We start from the raw sequence: 23,239 nt of genomic DNA, 5'->3' as shown, positions 1-23,239 counted from the left end.
TCCCAAACGACTAGAAAAAACCAACAAGAAGATCTGGGGAAGAGCATTCTGAGCAAGGGCTGAAGAAACAGCCAGCCCAAGGAAGGACAGGGGCACAGAATGAGATAAGAGGTAGGTTAAGGCAAGATCATGTGGGTACCTTGTAAGCCTTGCAGAGGGTGTGGTATGCCACGGAAGGTTCTGAGATGGGAGGGACATAATGTGATTTACATTTCAAAAAGTTGTCTCTGTAGAGAGGCAAGAGCAGATAGAAGACAAGAGGAAGTGCTGAGGAAAAGCTGACTAGATTTGATTTGATTAATTGAAACTGAAAATGAGGAGAGGTGTCAGCTCCTACACTTCTGGCTTCGGTATCTTAGAAGGATGTTTGTGCCCTTAGCTGAGATGGAGAAGACTGGAGAAGTATAGATTTGGAAGAGGATAAATAAGGTGAAAGAAGAATCCTATGGGCCAAATACAAGAAAATTTAAGTATGAGAAGTTTATTTCACTGTTGAGGGACATTCTACCCATCTTCTCAGGTTCTTGAATGAGTGCTGGATAAGAAAGGTTCCAGGTAGTTGAGGTTTGAATATGTGGGCACTTTCAAATACTCTGTGACATTACATTAGGTTGGGGCACTTTCATCATGATCTTTGAAGATGTTCTGATAGTAGCCCAATAGAAGGGACATCAATAGATAATCTATTTGTTAAATCCCTTCTTTATAGCAAGTTAGTAATGTGAAAGCCTAAGCAAGGCCAACAACAGAACCCAAATTAGAATCTAGCTCTCAGAGTTGGCACTATTTTTATTAGAGTCCTATGCCTTATTGGAACATTTTAGGAATGAAGACTTTACTGAAGGCAATTATTAAGCACCATTAATGGTGCAATAATGGTATTTTTTTTTTTTGCAGCATTAACAGAATAGTTGAGTGAGAGAATTATGAGAAGTACCATGAATTAGAGCATAGTTTTCTCTACTTGGCTTCACCTAAGTTCAAATACTGGCCTTGTCTCTTATGATAACTATAATACATAGCAAGTTATTTAAGTTCTAGGCTGTATAGACAGAGCCTGAGTTAATGAAGGACAGTGTATTAAGTACATATCAGGAGCTCAATATGTTATTTATATTATGACTAGAAATACTGAAACTTGTAATAAGAAAAACAATCTGATTAAAACAGCTACAATAAGATCCCTGCTATGGTATCTACCCAATAGTTTATGTAATCAACAGTCAGCCAACTATTAGAATCACTGATGCCAGCTGAAAATGCTTATGGAGACATCAAACAAACAGGGATAATTTTCTCAGAATGCACTAACCTGACAAATATAAAGCATCCCTGGCAGGCTTTACAAATTCCAATCTCCAAGGCAAAATGTGGGTAAAACCCTTGAGGTAACGTGGGACCAAGGAGACCAAGTCCAGTACCAATATAGGATGGTGACCTTCCAATCAGCAAGTATTGAATTAGCTGCCATTCCAGGTACTAAATAGAGGTCAGTCGCAAATCATCTGCTCAGATGGCCTCACGTATCAGTGTGTGGGAGATAGAAGATAAATAAGCATGTGCAGCAGCCACTGCAGCTTCCTTCTAGTACGGTCCCCTGTGCTACAGAGGCTGGATGATAAAGAAGCCACATTCTAGACCCCCTTGAAGATAGGGTTCCAGATATGATTAAACATCTTCCAATCAGTGAGCTCCTGCTCCCTCTCACAAGTTAAACAGCTGTCAGTCTTTTTACTGTTTTTTGGTAGATAATCTACCTCTGGCTGTAGTGAGACGTATTTGTTTCTCTGGTTACTCTAGGAAATATCTGGATACGGGCATCTTCCCAATTTTTTCTGCTTGGGATCACTGAACTTCTAGATTATTTTCTTTCCTATTCTCTCTACTCCCTTCTGGAGTTCAGATTGATGCAAGTTGCCATTTTGTTGGAAAAAGAAGTTCTGCCATATTTTAAGTGTATAGTGCTATCTATAAAATTACACGTAATATTGATCATCAATACACAGCAATCATTTTTATTCAAAATATTGTTTTTAAATAGTTTCCTAAATTGTGTGATAGTTTTCTTACATCTTGAGACTAAATTACTGGCACTAACATATTGGGCAAAAAAGTTCAATTTTTCTAAATGCCCATAGAGTAAGATGCACCTACTATACATTTCTTCTGATGGCTTCCTAATAAAGAACCTAGACCTGAAGATATAGTTAAAAATTATTTAATTCACTTTTCCTCAGATTTTAGTAAAATTTAGCACTACCTTAACATTTATTCTTCCAGGATACCTATCTATCTATCTATCTATATATCCTTAAAATGGGAGAAAAATTTTTGCTTCATAGAAAAAAGACGATAGGGAAAAACAAAATAAAATAAAACAAACTAAAACACCTCTGCTTTACTTGCCCTTCCAAGTGTGATTCTAACATCCTATGAGATAGTAAGTTAGTCACACATGTTAGGTAGGATGGGATTATCAAACATACTACGATTCTTTAATTCTGTGAAATACATCCAAGTTGGAAAGTTCCTCTGAAGACATCTAGTCTGACCTTCTACCCAGATAGAGTCCTGTAACTCTTCTCCTGCAACTAGTAAATAACAGTCCGCTTCTCCTGGATTTCTTCCATTGTTGTGTAAGTCCGTTTTTTACTTTGGGTGAATCTAGTTTTAAAACACTGAGTTAATGGTTATTAGCTCGCATTGAGCTAATACTATTTTTTCAAAAGTTCTTTATAAACCCCTTAAAACTGATTTGACTCTGGACACCCCAAATGAAAACAAAATATGGCTCAGGGGTTTTATTATGAAAGCTGCAACAAACGGAGAAGTACTTAATATTTTAAACCACCTAGATAAAAAAGCACTCTGGGCCTTACAAACAGTGATCAACAGCTAAGCATGAGTGAAGATTGCCGGGGCTGTCACTTTCCCCTGACAACTAAGGAAGAAAGTATGTGAATTAGAACATATGAACTGCCATTTGGGGTACTAAGAAAACATACCAAGTAGATGGCTTTTACACAGCTTCCAGAATACCAGTTCTAATAGTTCACAAAACTGCCTTTCCCTAGAACCCGTAGTAAAAAATAATAGCTAATATTTATTGAGTGTCTTTTATATATGCCAAGGATAGTGCTGAGTACTTTCCTGGCATTCTCTCATTTCTTTCTAATAGCAACACTATAAGGACAAGCATTATTCCCATTTTACAAATAAGCCCTAAGGACTTAACCATCAACTCTATGCAGGCAACTCCCAGGAAAGGTATACTGCTTCTTACTAGAGATCCAGTCCTGACAACTGAAGGCTGATAGGGCATTTCTACATAGATACACATTCTTACTTTCATTTTATGTATAAAAATTTAACTGCCATATCTCCCACCTTTCCCTCCTCAAACTGGCTTCTCTTTCTGATTTTCCAACTATCATTCTTTCTATTATCTGGGTTTAGAATTTCATACTTTCCTCTGGCTGCAGTTCCATCCCCTGAAATCTTACAAAGCCTGTCTGTCACCTTTCCCATGCTATCTTTCTCCTACTCATTCCTTTCATTTTCATCCTATTTCAATCTCTCATCACTTAAATGTCTAACAGATTCTTGTGTTCAGTATTTCATCTCAATATGATCTATACTATCACCAGATTCATCTTTCTCAAATCATCTTGTTATTTTCCTTTTAATAGTTTCCTAAATAAAATACAAGGGTTTTACAAGACTTCTGGGTAATAAGCTAATGGCTGAGTTTAGGATTTAAGGCACTCTCCAGTGTGGCTCCGATATATATTTACCACACCTGCCTCTGTGCCCCTATCAAACTTTCTGTTCCCATAATCAAAATTTCTGTTCCAGGCAGAGTCACTCTTCCAAAGCACTCACTACTTGCCCATTTCTATAAAAACACAATAAAGCTAAATACATCATTCTGTCCCAACCTACCCTGCTTTGTATAGTCCCTAGAATGTCATTTCTTCTTTATTAGCCTTATGAATCCTCAATGTTCAAGATCCAGCTTAAATAGCACTTTTTCTGGAATGTTTCCCAATCATTCTGGTCCTCAGTGTTGAACACACTCTGATCTTCACTACAGGACCACAGCACCATGAATTACTCTATCATTCATTAATATGCAACAGGATTACTTATATGGCTAGGTGTATTATCAGTGTTTGTCTATATGCTTTTTTACCTATATCTATCTATCTATCTATCTATCTATCTATCTATCTATCTATCTATCTATCTTCTATCTATCTATCTATCTATCTATCTATCTATCTATCTATCTATCTATCTATCTGTTTGAATACAAACACACATACATAAAACTCTCATTTTGTCTATAAAAACATTTGGCATTTTATATATATATACACAGTAGCCAGGCATAAACAAAAATACATTAGTGAAAGCCCAAATATTGGATTTTGGTTATCTGAAGTCAAAAGATGGAAAACACCACCAACAAAAAACTTCCTCATGATATATTTTATTTCCCCCATGAAAATGGTATCTGGTCTACAAAACGGTCAAGGTTCAAACACAAATAATAAAGGCACGCCAAACTAAAAATTTCATTCAAAAGTGATTGTGTCAATAAAGACTGAAATCAGGGTCTTATTTCTATCACCAAAAGAATGTTTATTCGCCACAAAAGTCTTGACAAAAGCAGCGCAGGACTGTTTGGTTCCGGGGCACTTTATCTTCCTGTGCTTATTACCTCATCTGTAAAATGAAAGAGGTTGACAGGGTGATCTCTCAGATCTTTCACTCTATGGACTTTTGGAATTAAAAAAGAGAAATCCCCACAGTTTTTATTAAACATACCAAAGTTTGATTTCTTTGCAAAGTGGCTGACAGCAAACGAAAACTGGAAAGGGATCAATCACCTACTCAGTGACTCATTTTCAACTCTTACAACATCTGTACTGCCTGGGAATTTCTTCTGGCTCTGCTACACCTATGTCAGATATATATGCCCATGACTGAAGTCTCATTGTGGGCTGGAACTGTGTTCAAGGTCATTTCATGCATGCCTCTGTTTCCCAGCTGGACTGTCATTTTAAATCTGTGCAATGATTAAAGGGTCTATTTTTGGTTCTTGTTTGTACTTTCTCCAAGACAAGATACCTAGTCACTGGATATAGATTGATATTTAACAGTTTTTTAAGTATCATAATCTCAATATTTAACAGACTCAGAAAATCATTTGGAGGGGTCTTAGAGGTCATCTAGGGAAAAGTGAAGCACCAGCAGTGGAGCAAATTTTAGACACAGTGGAATGAAGATCTACATGAGATCCTCACAACTCTAATCAAAGTTTCTTTTGCGGCTGCCTTCATACATATTCTCTCAAAGTTATCATAATTAAGTAGGCAGTGAGAGTGTAAATAAAAATATGCTATCACAGAGTGCTAGGTAACCGAGTTACAACTAAAGTAAACAAACTGAGTGGGCCATCATGTATGCAAGCTGGTGAGGTCCCATAAATCACCATGACTGGGTATCAGGATTTCAAAGGCACACTCTGTGAGCTCTCTTCCCCAGGCCAGTTGATTCAAGCTCCAGTTGCATTGGGTTACCTATATGGCAGCATATAAAGTTCAACTTTGAAGTTTAAAAATAGTTCCAACTCCTATCCCTACTAAAGATAGGACAGGGTACCTATTTACTGTGTGTGCACCACACTAGGTACCTTATATAAGTTTTCATTTAAATCTCACAACAAACCTCTGAGATAGGTTTTATTTGTCCTGATTTACAGAGAAAACAGGTTGAGAGGTTGAAGCAAATTGATTATCTAAGGTCACAACTCTGGTATGGAGTAGATTTATATCCAGAAGAGGAACTGCTAAGCTCATTGGAATTTAGGAGATTTAAAACAGAATCAAGATAAAGGTTCACATTTGCCATCTGCTATTTGCTCTTCTGGCATCCACTAATAACTTATGATATACCACAGTGAAACAACCTATGCTTATTTGATAGTCTCTCTTCACCCTGTTGCAGTTCATACCTTGCTGTCACAGGTCCTTACTCCCAGGCAACAGGTTCCTTGGGGGATGGCCTCGCAGCTGGATGCGGCAACCCACCCTTGCTGCTACTGGGCCATGACTCAAGTAGGCCACAGGTGAAGGAAGAGATGCCAGTGACTGGTGCTAAAAAAGACTAACGCCTCATGAAATGCACTGTCTCTAAATCTTCCCTCTCCAGTCGGTCATCCCTCCTTCCTCATCCCCACAGCTCAGAGTCCTACCTTCAACATTCACATCCTCGTGCTCACCCGTCTGGATTTCTTTCCTTCTTCAAGGCTGTCCCAGAGGTTCATTCCTACCAGATTTCACCAAAGGAATCCTGAGGTGCTCAGGGCACCTTCTCCTCCTCGTCCCACCCTTCCCCTTCCTTAGCTCCCTGTCTAATCTGTCATCTTTCCACCTTTCTTTCCTTCAGTCTTCATTCCAAGCTCTATCCACGAGTCCTTCTTCCCTCCCCATTTCCCTCCAACCCAACTAAGAAAACAAGCCTCCAAAGTAACTCCTAGTAATAGGCTATTTAAAAAATCCTGACGCCTGTCTATACCATCGCTGAGTTTATTTCAGTATCTTCTCTATTTGCTGCCACCCTCCCAACCATCAATCAAGTTTCATCCCATCCAATTCTACCTGTCCTCCCCCAAGTCCCCTGCCAGCTCAGAATCTCAGATCTGCTTTAATCATGTGGTCTTCTCACCCACTGACCCCATCAGCCTTCAGTTTATATCTGTGGCCCTTTAGTGCCTGCTTGCTGGGTTGACTTCCAACCTAATGTGCTGTTTCACCATCAAACTCTTCCAAGGAGCCAGCAGCTAGGTCTCTTCTGTTTCCATACCAATAAGACACGGAACAAGGCAGGCAGAATAAACTGGACTCTAGGACTCCCTCTAGGAATTATATTTTGCTGAAATTGTTCTTGCTATTTTGGAATCTAGAGCTCGCTAAATACATACATACATAAAATTAGGACATATTTTGAAAATGAAACCTGAGAACAACGACTTATCTTTTTATCTCCCCATCCTCCCCCAAGACACTACATTCAGAAAAATAATTATCTTTACATCTATTAAGAACCATGTGGATTTTAAACAAGTTTAACTGAACCTCAGTTTTTCATCTTTAAAAATGAGACAGACTGTTTTGGCATTTAGAGTACTGTTTCTGGGACTAAATTAGAGAGTTAAGGTTCGAAGTAATGAGAAAACAACAGGATTATGTTTCACATTAGAAAGTAAGGTATACGCTGAGTGTTCTTGACCAGTTGTTGTCAAAGATGGCTCATATATCTCAAACGGATAATAGTAAAATGCTTGAAAATAAGGCTAAGGGGCTAAGTAATTAATATTTCCACTGAATCATACTTTTGAGAGAACAAACTGCTCCCATACAGGCACTGGCCATCCAGTTGGTCTGTGATGATGCAGGCTCTCTTTTTTGTCTCCTCTACTCTACTATGTACTCTTTTGTCATTTTACTGTTTATTAATACTAGAGAGAAAAATTAAGATCTAGGCTCAATATCTTCTAAGAGGACATAAACTAATTTTTTCCTGATGTGCAGTAAAGAAATAAGAATATTTTTAGGAAAATATTCCTATGATTTCTTGAACTTATGGAGATCTAAGGGACCACACTGAGAACATATGATTTAAAAAGGGAAGGGACAAGTCAGCAAACAATCCACTGAATACCTATGGAAGGCTTTGAACAAATCTCTCAAAAAAAGAAAAAAAGATTCAAAACTTTAGTTCTCCTAAGTTATTTTAATTTCTGTATACTCTTTTGACAGAATTATAGCTTTTTAACCCTTTGCAGTCTTTAACCTGTTTTGTGATATAAGGCTTCTTTGCAAATAATCAAATGACACCTATAATTATTTAAAGCGTCTTATCTCTTGATTAAAAACTGTTAAAGCCCTTCTAAATTTGAAAGGTATCTTTTCCCTAAGTTCTTGTAACAAAGCCCATCATTGTTAAAGACATAGTTGACTATATTTCTGAAGCTTGAAAAAAACTAGCAAATATAAACTATAATCTTTCTTGGTCAAAGAATGTACTCCTTTTCTAAAACTGGAATTTGATGTAAAGGCATAAACAACAAAAAGTCACCTTACTAAGAATTGCTCTTTTCTCTGTAATTCTCTATAATTCAGTATGATTTGTAATTCTTTAAAAAGATACATGATTATTTGTTTTTCATAGGATTCTTTTTTTAAAAATAATTTCCCACTGAAATATCTGTTCTTTCTCCCTAATGGATCTGAACTGGAATGATCAGATAGAATTAAAGAGAGAAGAACAAAAGGAAAACACTTTGATATAGCCTCTCAAAATATTTTAGAGTATTATTTAAGACATCTTTATTCATATTTAGATCTAAAAAAAAAAAGAAAGAACCAAAGCAATCAAAACACTGCTATGCCAACAATGGAAAGTCATCTTAAAATCAGCCAGTTATTTCCTGAAATGAATAAGACAGAGATCAGCCTGCACTTACTCCGTGGCAGCCTCATCTCTGCCTGGTTGCTATGGACACATCACTATCAGGCCTGTGCTTTCTACTCTCTAGACCTGTTTATGACAGGCTGAGGTATTTCCTATTATGGTGCCTGTGTCTGCACAGCACCCTGCTTGCCAGTAACACAAGCCAGAGGCTGCTTATAGGGGTCACAGTGTAGCAGACCAGAGATGCTGATGGAAATGGAAACCCAAGCACACCCTGGACAGAACTCCACAGAATACTCCCTAACAGGCAAAGGCCAACAAACACAATGCTTCTTCCCAGGCTAGAAGGAAAAGTATTCATGTATGTCATCTTTAGCTAGAACAAACCTATGATAAGAATGCTATTGCTAAAATAGGTACTGAGAAGAGTTTAAGGACATCCATACAGCCTGTATAGTTTTTCATCTGTGTACCATAAAATTTAAATGAGATGAGATTAATCTGAGCATAAACTGCTAAAATTTCTGAAAGATGAGTGTCTATAAGCAGAACTGAGGTTCTAAAGTGGGAAATAATCAGAATTCTTGTCAAGGAAAGAAAACCTTTCTTGCAAGATATGAACTATGATGCATAGACTCTGAGTCTACCAATCAAGATAGGAAATGGCATGTGTAGTAACCAATATCATGCAATACAGTACTAGTTTATGTGTCCAAATACAAAGTGATATATTGACACTCACTAGGTTTGGGCTAGAAGCCATATAGAAGACCTCATTAATACTCCCAAGGACTAGGTGGAAAACTCACTATGTATTTGAATAGATATTGAATTCATATGCTTACCAGAAACATGGCTGGTATTCCATTAACACACTCAAAGAAAAAAAGAAAAGACTATCTCCCTCAAGTGGATTACGAATATGAACTGAGATAAAAGCCACTCAAGATGACCTAAAATGATGTGTAAAATGGTCTAAAAAGTGAACTACAAAAGAAGTCAGAGATTTCTAACTACCTAAGTGAGGCTGGACACATTTTGGGCCTTATTCTCCAACTTATACTTGATGAGTTAGACAAATCATCACTTCTCTTTTAGTTCCAACAAGTAAGGCTTGAGTATGATATGGATAATGGATAATAGTAACTTGATGCTTTGAAATACTGATCATACTAAATGCTACCAAAGCTACCAAAGAAGTGGTAGCAAGTATATATTATATTTTCATAATTTAATTTACATTTGAGTAGACTCAAATGCCATTAGAAAAATTAGGATTTTTAAAAATTCTTTGACCAGATGTTCAGTAACTCCCTTGTAAAGGGTCTAAAAAAAGCTATTACCCATAAAAGAAGAATTTGATTTTCTAAGCACTTAGAAAAGTAAAATTAATCTTAGTGTCTGAGATTGATCAGTAATGATTTCTATGGCACTGAGAGCAGTAACACTTGAACTTCATTTCAATAATCGCCACAACACCATCCATATAACTAACTCATCTGCTATTCATTGAACACCTACTCAGTAGGACCTTGTATGCTGCTATTGGAGTTGGAAAATTTAGTAAGACTAACAGCCTAATAGATGTGAAAATGAATAGAACAAAGAAAAAAATATTGTACTTAAGAGTTAAGCAAAACTACAGATCAAGTCCAGTGGAAGGTCAAAGGATAAAGACTATTACACCTAATTAGGGTAGGCTTGGGTGGGAGATATGGGAGAAAATAGAGCAGAAAAGATTTTTTGAGGAGGTAGCATTCCAGATATGCCTTAAAGAATAGTTAAGATTTATTTAATACATTTTTACTTAAGTTTTATATTTTCAGAAGAATTGTGAAGGTAAGTACAGAGAGTTTCCATATGCCCCACAGCCCTATTATTTCCCCTATTAGATTCCCCTATTATTAGTATCTTACATTAATATGGTATATTTGTCACAATTGTTGAACCAATAGAGAAACATTATTATCAACGAGTCCACACTTCATTCAGATTTTCTCAGTTTTCACCTACTGTTCGGTTTCTGTTCCAGGATCCCATCCAGGATACCACATTACATTACATTTATTTGTCAGTGCTCCTCAGGGTCCTCTGAGCTGTGACAGTTTCTCAGAGTACTGTTCAGGTATCTCACAGAATGTCCCTCAACTAGGAGTTATCTGGTGTTTCTCTCATGATTACAGTGGGGTTATATGTTTTTGTTAGGAAGATCACAGATGTAAAGTACCATTTTCATCATATCACATCAGGCTTACATACTACACTTAACCACTACTGATGTTAACTTTGATCACCTGGCTGAGGGAATGTGTGTTTCTCAGGTTTCTCCACTGTAGAGTTCTTTACCTTTCCATATTGGGCTTTCTGGAAGGAAGTCAATAAGCAGAGCCCACACTTAAGGAATGGAAAGCACAACTTTGAGGGTGGATAGCCACATACATTTTTTGGGATTCCTCTGCATGGGAGACTTGTCTATTCTCCCTCATTTAACTATTTATTCAATAAATCACTTATATCAGTATGAACTGCTGGACATTTATTTTATACTTTGGGTTATAACCCAATACTAGTTTATTTTCTTGATCAAACAGTGCCAGCTTTGGTGAGTGGGGGCTCTTTCAGTTTGCTCTTTATGTCCCTTTGCTATGTTCTCATCCAGATGGGGTTCTGTTGAGTACTTTCTTACTTTCTGGCACTACAACATGCTTCAGCCTCATTTTCTGCCCCAGTTCTAGATTCAGCTATCTCTCCAAGGAGTCCTGTGGTTGGAAAATGGTGTTAGAAATGAATATAAGGGCACCAAGTGTGTTCACTGCTACTGGTGTTTTACTGCTTTAGGTCCTGTCAGCAAGGAAATATTTGTGCATTATAATGTTTAGAGGTATAATGGGAGGCTATGTCCTCAATGTATTCCTCTCAGCATTAAATACTAATAAGAGATACTTTCAGTCTCATTCAGAGAAAGAACAGGAATGCATTCATTTATGAAAAAACTGGCTCTTCTCCACTATTTTACATATTGCTTCTAAAACAGCTCAGGGAGCTTTAGATATTCTGATAAAACTTCAGGCCAGTTTGATGGACTGTATTATAAAATTATATGAAGAAACAAAAGGGAAATTCCTTGAAAAGTCACTGATAGGGAAAAGGGCAAAAGAAACATTGCAACAGTCCTCTTTGGTTTGTATCAACATCATTAGGCCACGATTCCCTCTTGAAAGCTCAATGGAAATGTAGGTATCAGGATGGCAAACACCTTTTCTAACCCTTACCCCACAAAATAAGAAAGATGATATTCATTTATAGATAGAAATAAAGGATTTAACATTACTGAGCACCTGTTATGTTCCTGACTCTGTCTACACAATTTTCACCTTTTAATTCATTAAATCATCACAGAAACTTTTTAATGGATGAGGTAACTGACACACAGAAGGTAAGTTGTACAGTTACACCTAGTTAAGTTAGATAGTGTCTCCAGCTCAGGCAGTCTGGCTACAGGGAGGTGCTCTAAATCACAGATTATTCTGCCAGAGGACTGAATGGGAGATTTCTGTTGATGAAACCTGGCATTTTCTCCACTAGTGGGGAGAACCTATTAATGGCAGAGAAAGAAAACCATTCATTGTTCAAAACATATCTTTCTAATTAAAAATGACTCCCCACATCGTTCTTGCTACCAATTTAGAGAAGTATATGGAAAAGTATGCCCAGTATTCATGAGTGGTAAACAAAATGCTATAAGGTGGCAAATGGATGAAGATTTTCTCATTTTGTTACATATTAATTTTAACATATGTTAGAAAAGAAAATAGAAAATCAAATCCATGATTTCATGCATATCCTTACTTAAGTTGAGCATTCAGGTAGGTATTTACATTTAAAAAATAAATAAATGAAAACATTCAACATATAGCAGCTATGGATGTACACAGAAACAAAGTTTGAGCAATACTAAATAGAATGTTATTTATTATTGAATCAAAAAGTCATATTTTTCTTCTAAGAAATATTATGTTCTAAGAAGAAATTACAAGGAGTATGGGTTTTTTTTCTTTATCTCTCTTTTTCAATATACACTAGGCATAGAAAAAATTACATGTAATTTATTCAACACCCAGTGTAAGCTATTCACCATACTGAGCTTTATATACATTATATCTAATGCTCTCAACAACCTCCCAATTCTATTTTGCCTCTTATTATCTCCCTCTATAAATGAAGAAATTGAGATTCAGAGAGGTGAGGCCTGTTGCCCAAAATATTAGGTGGGAAGCAGCAGAGCTGAAATCTGAGACTAAGTTCATCTGACCGAAAAAACCTTCTACGTTCTTTCCACTCTGCAAAGCTGCCATAAGTATCACTGGTGTACAAGCCAGGAGACCAAGTAAACATCATTCATCCTCATCACACACAAAGTATAGCAAAACAATAACAAAAAGTTCAGAATACTAAATAATCACAATAAAGGGAAATATTTCAGTGAAGACAAAGTCTTCTTGAAGTGTAAAGGATGATCAACCTATTATCACTGCAGCTGGTTATCCGATTTAACTGATTTCCCTAAAGCACATGGCAGAATTATTCGTTTAAGCAAATACTATGGCTTCCTTCTCATCCTTGTTAGAGTGAATACAAGAAAATGCCTTCTGCAAATGTCTTTTAAAACTAGTGTGACTATTAAAATAAAGTACTACCCATCTCTATTTCCTAGAAAGACCTCAGACTAACAGTGCCAATGAAACTACCACAACCTGTAGCCAGGTGGAGCACTACCACCCTAGCAGAGCTAAACCGTTACAAAATAAACCCCCACTATTTGCCATTTAAAAGGTTTGTCTCTTTCTGAAAAAGACAAAATATTTTATGTATCAACTGAAAATCATGACATTATCAGCAGTTCACATATGCCATATTGTCCATCTTAAGTAATGGCTACAATCTATGTGACTACCATAGAAATCTTAAATGAAAGGAAAGCATTATCTATCATCCTTGCTACTGGGAAAAAATGTTTCATCTACCCATAACACTGGGAAAAAGTTCTATTTTATCTTGGCCAAGTCTTTCGTACTGGAATTCCTTTTTTAAAAAAAGGAACACAGTTTATAATGTTCTCAGAAGTTACTGCTATCCTATAATTAATCAAAATGTAATAACTGGAAATTATATCCTCTAGTAATGACTAATTTGTTGAATCACAAAAATTTGAAGATTTTGATAAATGTTAGGGCTATTTAAGTACACTGCCACTAAATACTGAAACTGGAACTGAGCTGATGACAACAGAGGCAAGTTAAGATTTGTTTTAATCCTCAGTGCTTTATAGTCCAGCTCTCCCATTCAATGAAACAAAAGTTTCTGTTAAAATGTTTTCTTCTATTATTACTTAAAGTAAAAGCAAAGGAAGTATTTTTTCTAACAGTTATCACAAAAACAAACATTCCCAATCTTTCATAACTTTTAGGCACTCTAGATAAACTAAATAAATCTTTGACAAATTTTTTATCAAGTGGATGAAGAATCAGATAGCAAACGCAAATAGTAATAGTTATAGAAGAGATTTTCTTTTAAAATTGAAAGCTTTCCTTTAGGTATGTTGATTAACTCAACATTTCCCTTATGACTATGTCAGTAAGTTTTAATATAAAAACTTCCAACTTCAGAGCCCCCTTCTTAGCAAAAGTTAAACATTGGTTTTTGTTCTGAGAATTACCTGATACTTGTATAATAACAAAGTATCTTTTAGATTTAGCCATTTTATGAATATTCTATATTCATTCCAGCACCCCTCTTACACAGAAGAAAATTTATTAGCAGTCAGAGTAAGCTCTAGTATATGTTATGTATGCATAGACTATTAAAAAGCAGCAGGGGAACACACAGAAGAAAAACTAAGAAAAAGCAATTTAATTTGTAGGCATAGGGGAACATGATAGAGATGCTTGTTAAAAACTAAACAGACAAAATAAATTCCCTAAAGAAGTCACAACCACCTCTGCAAAACTGGCCTATGTACATCTGGAATAAACTAAAGAAAAACCTTAAGTCTCTTTTAAGGATGCCCGAATCCTAACTTGAAGACAGACTTGTAGCTTGAAGCATGGTAGTTTCCAGCAATGCCAAGCCTCAAAACTGCCCCCAAATTAGAGAGGAGAAACAAAATACATTTGGGGGTGGGGGTGGGGTTAAAATGTTTTGTTTTCATTTGAAGGCCTGGACATTATGAGGTCACAGAAGAAGGAAGTTACAGGGTTCTAGAGCATAATCCTTGAAAGCCCTCAAGGCTGGACTCCTGGCCTGTCCTCTTCATTCTCAATTTATCTTCCATGAGAGAAAGGCAGTCCAAAATGTTGTGAAGCTATTCTGCACTAAAGACAGTCTCAAAAGATATTTTAGCTTTGCAAAACCTATGCAAAAGGATGGAAATGTGCCCACCGATCCCACATTATGTTTAACGTTTCCTAAAACTTAGTAAGTGCTGTGTTTTCAGTTTTAGAGAAAATAGAAAAAGTATTTAGCTCTTCTGACTGGAATTCTGTAACTGAAATTTAAGAAGACTAAACTTCTAATTAGAACTTTCTAATGCTTATGTCTGTATTATTCCAAAAAAGTGTAAATATTATTTAAGCATTTTTTATAATATAGAAATGTGCACTCTAGAGAGTTATCTAAGGATTGTACTATAAACATCATGAAACTTAAAATAACAACAAGCATAAATTACAACTGAATGGTAAAAAAGTCATATTGCAGTCAAGCATTCACCAATGAAGTTTGACCTAAGGCTCATTATTGTTTATTAAGTAATAATTCCAATAGTGCCTACTATTGTCAGATGCTACTTGTTAAACAGCTGTTTTATGTGTATTCTTTCAAACTCTTACATTATGTTTATAAAATGGCTATTACTGTGCTCATCTTATGCTAAGGATACTGAAGCTAAAAAAGTTCACGTTATTTTTCTAATGTAACTCAGCTAGCAAGGAGCAGGACTGCGATTTAACTTCCAGGTCTGTCTGCTTGCAAAGCTTTGACACCTCACTAAAATCTCCCTCAACTGTAGCAATGTAAGGTCCAAAGGAAATCTGTACTAATCTGCCTAGGGTCAGAGGGTGCTTATGAGGGTAAATGCTGTATATTTGACTACTCAAATTGAATGCCCTCTGGAGTCTCTTACTCCACTTGGTACAAGTATCCTACATGTATTACAGTCAATGCTGGCTTCAGCCAAGAATTTGCTAACTTTCCTGCCTCAGTTCCATCAATAAGCATTATGTACATGACAATACCAATCAGGAAATACACATAGCTGATTCTAAAGCATCATTTAAAAACTGCTAATAGTTTAGATTCCTTTAATTAATATTCTTAAAAACATATAAATAATCTGTCAACCTAATTTGTTAATTGGATGAATCAATTTCCTTCTTCCCAAAACCCTCATCTATTTTCATAGTAAATATTTTCTCTAATGACTAAAAATCATGACCTCTTAGTAGGACTTTTTTTTATGATCAGAAGTTTACAATTACAGTCAACTTGGGTTTGAACAGCACAGCTACATGAATTTTTTTTCAATTAAATATATTGGAAAATTTTTGGAGATTTGCAACAATTTGAGAAAACACTTTCTCTAGCTTTAGAGAAATTATAAGAATACAATATATAATACATATAATGTACAAAATATGTGTTAATTGACTAGAGATTTTATTGGTAAGGCTTTCAGTCAACAGTAACTATTAGTAGTTAACTTTTCAGGAAGTCAGAAGTTTTACATGGATTTTTTATTTTGCTATCATTAATGCACAATTACATGAACATCATGGTTACTAGACTCCTCCTATTATCAAGTCCCCACCAAATACCCCTTTACAGTCACTGTCCATCAACATAGTAAGATGCTATAGAATCACTACTTGTCTTCTCTGTGTTATACTGCCCTCTCCATGTCCCCACTTTCACATTATACATGCTAATCATAATGACCCTTTTCCCCCCTCATCCCTCCCTTCCCACCCATCCTCCCCAATCCCTTTCCCTTTGGTAACTGTTAGTCCATTCTTGGGTTATGCGAGTCTGCTGCTGTCTCTTACTAGGACTTTTATGGTGTTTTTTATACTATTAGAGTAAAAAAAAACCAAAAAAACATAAGAGACAAGAAAACAGGAAAATGTCACGACTTTTCAAAGGCAAAAAAAGAGAATAACCTGAAAATATTGGTTAGTTTGAACAAGTACGTCAGCAAATAATGAATGGGAGTAAAACTAAAAATCAAAAAGCTTTGTTTCAGAATTACTCATTCATAACCAAGAGATATCAAACAACCTAGTGGACATTTAATGCAAGCTGTCACATTTCCAGTTCAGACTTAGGTTCGGCATCACTCACAGGGACCTTCAGATCAGCTGCTCCCACTCAGCTTACAGCTCATGTGCTGTGACTTATTCATGCCCTTGCTATTAAGCAGAAGGGTAACTTTACAACCTTCACTAAGAGCTTTTGTTCCTTCTATGCTAATCCTTTTTCATCTATTAAAAAGTCACTTGAGTTTAGCACTCATTAAGAAATTACTGGGTTTAAAAAAAATGAATGGCTTAGACATTAAAAGTTCAAGCAAAAGCTTCAGCTGAGTTGAATTTTTTAATGTTAAAAATAAGTGTCGTGTCAATAATCTTTCAACCACAAAGACGTAAACAGAGCTAGAATGACTACATTTTGAAAAAGTCTTTTCTCACGTAACCTACATTTCCCTTCAACAAAAGAAACCCACCTTCCATACTAATCCTGTAAATTAACTCGAAGTCTAATTTGGGGGCCTTCACAATAGCGAAAAAATGTTCCTGTCTCATTTGGTCCCTTTAAAATAAATGAATCATTTTTGCCAGTTATAGTGACCTGAAGTTTTATGTTTTTTACCTCAACATAAAGATAAATTAATTATTTGACAGTTTAAGTTATTTACAATAGATTATTAGATTTCACAGTAATTTTCAAATTCAAACAGGTCTCATTATAAAGAGTATGGACTTTCTGGATAAAGTAATTGTAGCTGCTCAGGTTCATTTTGCTGAAAAAGTACCGCAAAATCATCTTGAAAACATATGCACATGTTCACACATCTTTTTAGGTGCCATCAGGTTCTGCTTTTTCTTTTACTACACAAAATTAACCATCCAAGAGAATCAAGAACTCAGGCCCACTGCAAAATGGTCCCAGACAGCATGTGGGACACTGGAGATACTCAGCATATGTCTACTGGTATTAGGAATCAAATTATGAAAGAACAATTTGTATTCTATAAAATTCATCAAAACCAAGAATTTGTCAGCCAGATGAGAACAACAGCACCTGATGCCACAGCAGGGAGTAAGAACAATGAATGGTCATTCTGATGAGAAACCATGCTAAATTTAGACATCAGGCCAAAATGACCGAAAAAAACCACCTCTGGCAGATATGATCACCAGTGTGCATATGGGTAGGTCACTGTGCTTATGCGTAGCATAGTGTCTGCAGACAAACTAAGGAGTCCCTCTTATTTCATTTATTTCAAGCTAACTTTTCACTTTAAAACAATGTATGTAAGCATTGTCAAAAGATAAAACCAGTGGCTGATATGCTATGGTATTTTTTTAAAAAGCATGAGAAAAACACAGGTGGAACAAAAACCAGAGTAAGCTAAAAAGAAAGCATCACTCATTGAAAGATAGGTGCACAAAGATACACAGTAACATGGTATAATCTTCCTGCCCTTGTAAATACGTGGCCAAAAAGAAATACCTTTAAGAGGCAACTATTACTAATTGCCAAAAAGTTACCAGTCCTTACCGGATGAATCCCCTCAGCCATGTACACCGAACATGCACATGCCTCCTTTCCCATCCCTCAGCCAAATAGTCATTACAAACATACATAATCCCAATTATTTCCTTACATAACTAAAGACAAAAAGAACAGGAATTCCAAGAAATAACAGCAAAACTAACAGCACTCTACCTTGTTTTAAGGCTGTGTCTGGCTGAAGGCTACTTCTCAGCCCTCAAAGCTCCATTAACCACCAAGACCAGGACTTTGGCATATATGGCACAAACGCCCCATTGGAGCACCACTGTACCTAAACGACCTCAGAAAACTGGACTTTCTTTCCAAGATTCATTAATACAAAGGTAATGACCATAATGAGCCTTCAAACTTTGTTGATGTTTCCTGTGGACACACATGGCCAAGTGAACATACAAAGGTTCTGTTCTTGCAGGGTTCCCTGACATCTTGATAAATGAGGGTTAAGGTTCCAAATTCAGCAAACTCTTATGAGTTTGCAATAGGTTGGTGGCGTTCAAGAGATTGTACTGACCTCCAGCAGCTCTTATTTCCAAGTGGGAATTGCAAGAACACCTTAAATGTGCAATGCCAATGGACTCGACTTGCTTTCTGCTGCAAGGGCAAAGTGTCACGAGTCCCACCCCCACCCCCCGACCTCCCCCTTACAAAATCCCACTATGTCCTGGGGGTACTTCAATTAAACTGTGTTAAAGTCGCTTTTGCAAAATTTATCTGGAGTGAAATGAAAAAGAGAGGGAAGGCACAGAATCAGGAACCACCCTCCGAGGGAGCAGAACAGCCAACATGCATTGTGACAAATCTCAGTGTGTATTTCCAGGGGCCACGGGGACTGCTGGCCTTACCAGCGTGGGAATAAGCAGCCCAGGGGCCTCGGTGAGAGCAGAGCCGGGGCTTACCTTGTTGGAGGCCATCTCACTGACGGAGTGCCTGGTCTGCAGGGTCTCTAGCTGGTCCAGACACCAGTCCAGCTCCTCCAGGGTCTCGCTGGCCAGTTTCTGGTAGGCCTCCTCTGCGAAGAGATAGGGAAAGGGGGACTCAGTTCTCAAGCGCTTCACGGGGCCGCCAGCGAGTTCAAAGGGGGCCATCCTGCCATACCCCGCCATTCTCGGATGCCCGGTGCCCACACATGAGGGCTGCTCCTTCATATTGCCGAGCCAGGCACCGCGGGGGGGGTGGGCCGAGGCTCAGCTAGCGGGGCGGCCGGCCTCGGGAAAGCACGGTCTCTCCAGCTTGGCGACTCAGTTCGGCGTCCGGGAAGGGCGCACCATGTGCAGCGAGCCAACTTTTACACGGAGACACGGACACGAAAACCACGCTGCGACTTCCCGACGGTGCGGCGCGCCGGAGTCCCAGTCCTGGAGGATGGCGACGGGGGTGGCGCGCGCGCCGCGGAGCCCGCCCCGCAGAGGGGAGCGTCTGGTCCACGGCCGGACCTCCTCGGCGCCGGGCCCCGAGCCGCGGCCCCGTGCCCGCCCCGCCTGCCGAGCGTTCACTCGAAGCGAATGAATCAGCCGCGGCCGGGTGCGCAGCCACCACGTTTCCTGTTTTCTTTCTCAACTCCTCCGGCGCCGGGCGCCGCGCGGCTCCATCGCCGCGGCTTTCCGGGAACACTCCCCCTCACGCCCCTCGCGGCCTCCGGCGCTGCCCGGCCCCTCCTAGGCTCCCTGGCACACAGATTCCGAATTGCTAAACCCTGACCGCGCCCCCTTCCCCACTGCCTCAGCCCCGAGCGCCTCGCCGTGGCAGCAGCCCCCACAGCCCGGCGCCGCTCGCTCTGAAGCCGAGCCGGGACGCGCGGGCTCGGGCGTGTGTCCGTGGGGCTGCTGTGGGGCTGCGCGAGTGGAGCGGCGGAAAACACGGCGTGGAGCGCCCGCCGCCCGGGGTCGCGCCCGCCGCGGGGCTCAGGCGGGACCTGGCGCGCACGCGCGCGCGGCCGCGCACCTGCCCGGCAGGAACCCCGCGTGCCCCTCCGAGCTGCGGCCCCTCCCGCTTCGCCCCGACGGCCAGAGCCTCAACGTCTCCACTGCTGGCTGCTCCTTGGGGGGTTTCGCGGGAGAGCCCCACAAACAAGGTTACTTAGGACTCATACAACGTTTCTGTGGGTTTGGGTTTTTTGAGGCTTTATTTCTGAAAGTCTATAATTAACCTACTTCAGGGGACACGGGGGTTGTGGGAATTAAAAGTATTTCTATTACGCCCAGACTCTTTCGGTACCCAGTCCAGCCCATGCTAAGTACCAGATTTTTTTATTTGGGGGTGGACGTAAACAAGCAAACAAAAACATTCAATGTTGTGCAGCTGAACGTTTTAGAATGTAAAGATAGCGACAATACGCTGTGTTACCACATTCAGAATTGTTTGAATTATCTTAAAGGAACCACACAATGTGAATCCACCACACAGCATGGGCGATTTACACATGTCCTGCGTTAGTGCTTTCTTTTCTTGTGGAATTGGAGATCATGGGACCAGGATGGTCTTGTGATGCCAACGGAAACAGTCTGAAAGGGTCTTTCTATCCATCATGCACAGAATAAACTACAGACGTGAGAAAATGGAAAGACCATACCCAAAGGCATCGTATGGAAGCCAGTTCTATTTACAAAAGCTGACCCTAGGGGACCATGGGAACGCTACTTGAGCCGATCAATTGCGAATAATTTCACTACATTAGCATGTGGGTAAGCAAACCATTCAGAGGGGGAAAAAGTCAAAACTCCCAAGAGTCCATCTTAGAAAACTTTGTTATTGTCAGCTAAAAAGAATACACTGAAAAGCTTACATGAAGTTAGTGAGATCCTTTTTCTTTGTCTTGAATCTAAAGGAGGAGAAGAAATTTTTCCCCTTGAAGTTTAGACTCCATAAATGATCAGTGGTGCAACAAACAATTTCGTGGACTGAGTCTCAGGCTCCTGGGATTTTCCAGATAGGTTTTCATTAGAATTTGTAAAAGTTAGAATAACTTTCAAAGTATTTGTTACATGGGCCACATGGCTCATTGTTATCAAGGATTCTTGAACTGTTGGCTATTCACTTTGACAACTTGGTTAAAATTTGCCTCCCTTATTCACTTTTGTAAATGTCCTGCACCACTCTATGTCAAAATATACTTTAGGTGAATAAACAACTTCCTAAACTTTGCCAGGTAAAGTATGAGATTGGAGATATTTTTCCCTAACAAAAGGAAAACCCTTTTATACAGTTTTAAATACTAGTATAAGTACTTATCTGTATTGCTTTTCCCTGCTTATAAAAATAGGAAATATAACATGCTTGTATAAAAATTGAAATGTAATGAAGAAAGTTCCTTGTAATCCCATACCTAAAGATCACAAACAATAATTAAGCCTATGATCATAACACATTTTCCTTTTACTTAATATCTTCCATATGCAAGAGCAGCATTTCCTAGTTGTGACGGTTGTACATATACTGTGTGGTTTTGTTTTGCTTTTGCTTTTTCTTCCCTCTATGGTATAAAATAAGAATGCAATATACTTTAAGAGAAAATTAACTTATTTTAAGTCATTTGAGATGCTCATATTTGACACATCCAGTGGGCTGAAGATGCATAACTGTGGTGTCTAGGATTTGTTCACTGCCATCTTTCCAGTCCCTGGTTATATTCAGAAGCCGGGAATCCTTTCCCTACACCTCTTAGGGCTTGGCTTTACATGCTCCCTCTCCTCTTCCCAAGTCTGAGACTCAGGGGGACCTCCCAGTATAAGCAATCCCCTTCCCAACTTCTCAAAGCTTCTCAGAAATTCAAGCCTAGTATCTAGCAGAATTTGGCACCACCTATTATATTTTAGTGTTTATCTTTTAATCATAATAGTGGAAAAGTAACTCAGGGAAGTTTCAGTGCTGCAGGACATTATGCACTTAAATACAGAATTTGCTCTTAAGAAAGCAGTACAGGGACAACTTATTTTGGAAGATCTACTTTATGTCCAAATCACAGATTAGCCATTTGACAACCCACAGAATAATTATGTTGTATGTACACATATTTTAACTACTTCAGCATGCTTGTATAAGTCTGGAAAGTGAAAAACAAAATGACAAGAGCACAACTGTGAACCAATAAGTAAGAAAATAATTATGCACTAACAACAGAGTAAAGAACAGCTCATTCTATAAAACTGTTGCTCAAGTAAAGAATTATTGCTGATATTAGCATAGAGCTGAGAATACAACTTTTTTTTTCAAATTCCTAGTTTAACAGGCAATATAGCTAGCCACAGTTTTTCAGGAGCATTATTAAAGCCTAACTTTAGGAATTTGAACCCTAAATTTTCTAAGACATCAAGTAACTGACCTTTTTTCATCCCTTCTGAGAAAGTCTCAATGTGCAATTGCCAGCTATCCTACAGGAAACTGAGTCACTACATCAAATAACGTACCTAAATGTCATCGACAGTTAGCAGGACAGAAACAGTGAACTAGTTTAACTGGATTTTACCAAGAACACATACATACTGCATTCATCAATAAAATACTTTCTGCTCAGAAAGCAGTATGTCCTACAGCACTACTTGAAAATAGGTGAAACTTTTTTTAACTGTCCAAAATGTTGCTAAGGCAAGGAACTACAGGGAGAAAAATACCCAAGCACCAACTGTTGGCTAAATTCCATCAAAGCTAGGAGAGCGCTCTGGAACAAGTGGCTGAGAAACAACCTGAGCCTGTATAAGTCGCCTTCCACAGTGGCATCGGTTTTCTTCCTGGCACCCTTGAACTATGGAACACCTGTGTTTCTGCTCAGGATCTTCTGTGAACAAACAGTCCTCAACTCTTGCAGGCCAGCACTTGGCTTCCGTCACTGTGATGTGATCAAGGGTTCCCCTGACACATGGCCTCAAACTGTGCCAGGAGCTTCTGGAGAAGATGCTGAAGTAGCAGCTTCCCT

General features: G+C 38.6%; 1 protein-coding gene across 9 annotated transcripts in view; it reads right to left on the bottom strand.

Moving 5' to 3' along the window:
* PDE4D (phosphodiesterase 4D) overlaps positions 1 to 23,239 on the bottom strand; it is a 729,058-nt gene that overhangs the window by 45,590 nt on the left and 660,229 nt on the right. For 5 of the 9 annotated variants that reach the window (XM_057495004.1, XM_036901625.2, XM_036901653.2 and 2 more), the window contains exon 6: positions 19,227 to 19,339. In XM_057495004.1, the coding sequence (XP_057350987.1) occupies positions 19,227 to 19,339 (113 nt within the window). Of the gene's footprint in view, positions 1 to 4,445; positions 4,729 to 19,226; positions 19,340 to 19,425; positions 20,211 to 20,344; positions 23,238 to 23,239 lie in introns of those variants that run through there. The other 4 variants (XM_057495011.1, XM_057495012.1, XM_036901662.2 and 1 more) reach the window with 3 other exon arrangements.

The sequence above is a fragment of the Manis pentadactyla genome, chromosome 2 (assembly GCF_030020395.1).
Source record: "Manis pentadactyla isolate mManPen7 chromosome 2, mManPen7.hap1, whole genome shotgun sequence".
Lineage (NCBI taxonomy): Eukaryota > Metazoa > Chordata > Mammalia > Pholidota > Manidae > Manis > Manis pentadactyla.
The sequence above is the reverse complement of the archived record's forward strand: the minus strand, read 5'-3'. Positions and strand labels throughout refer to the sequence as shown.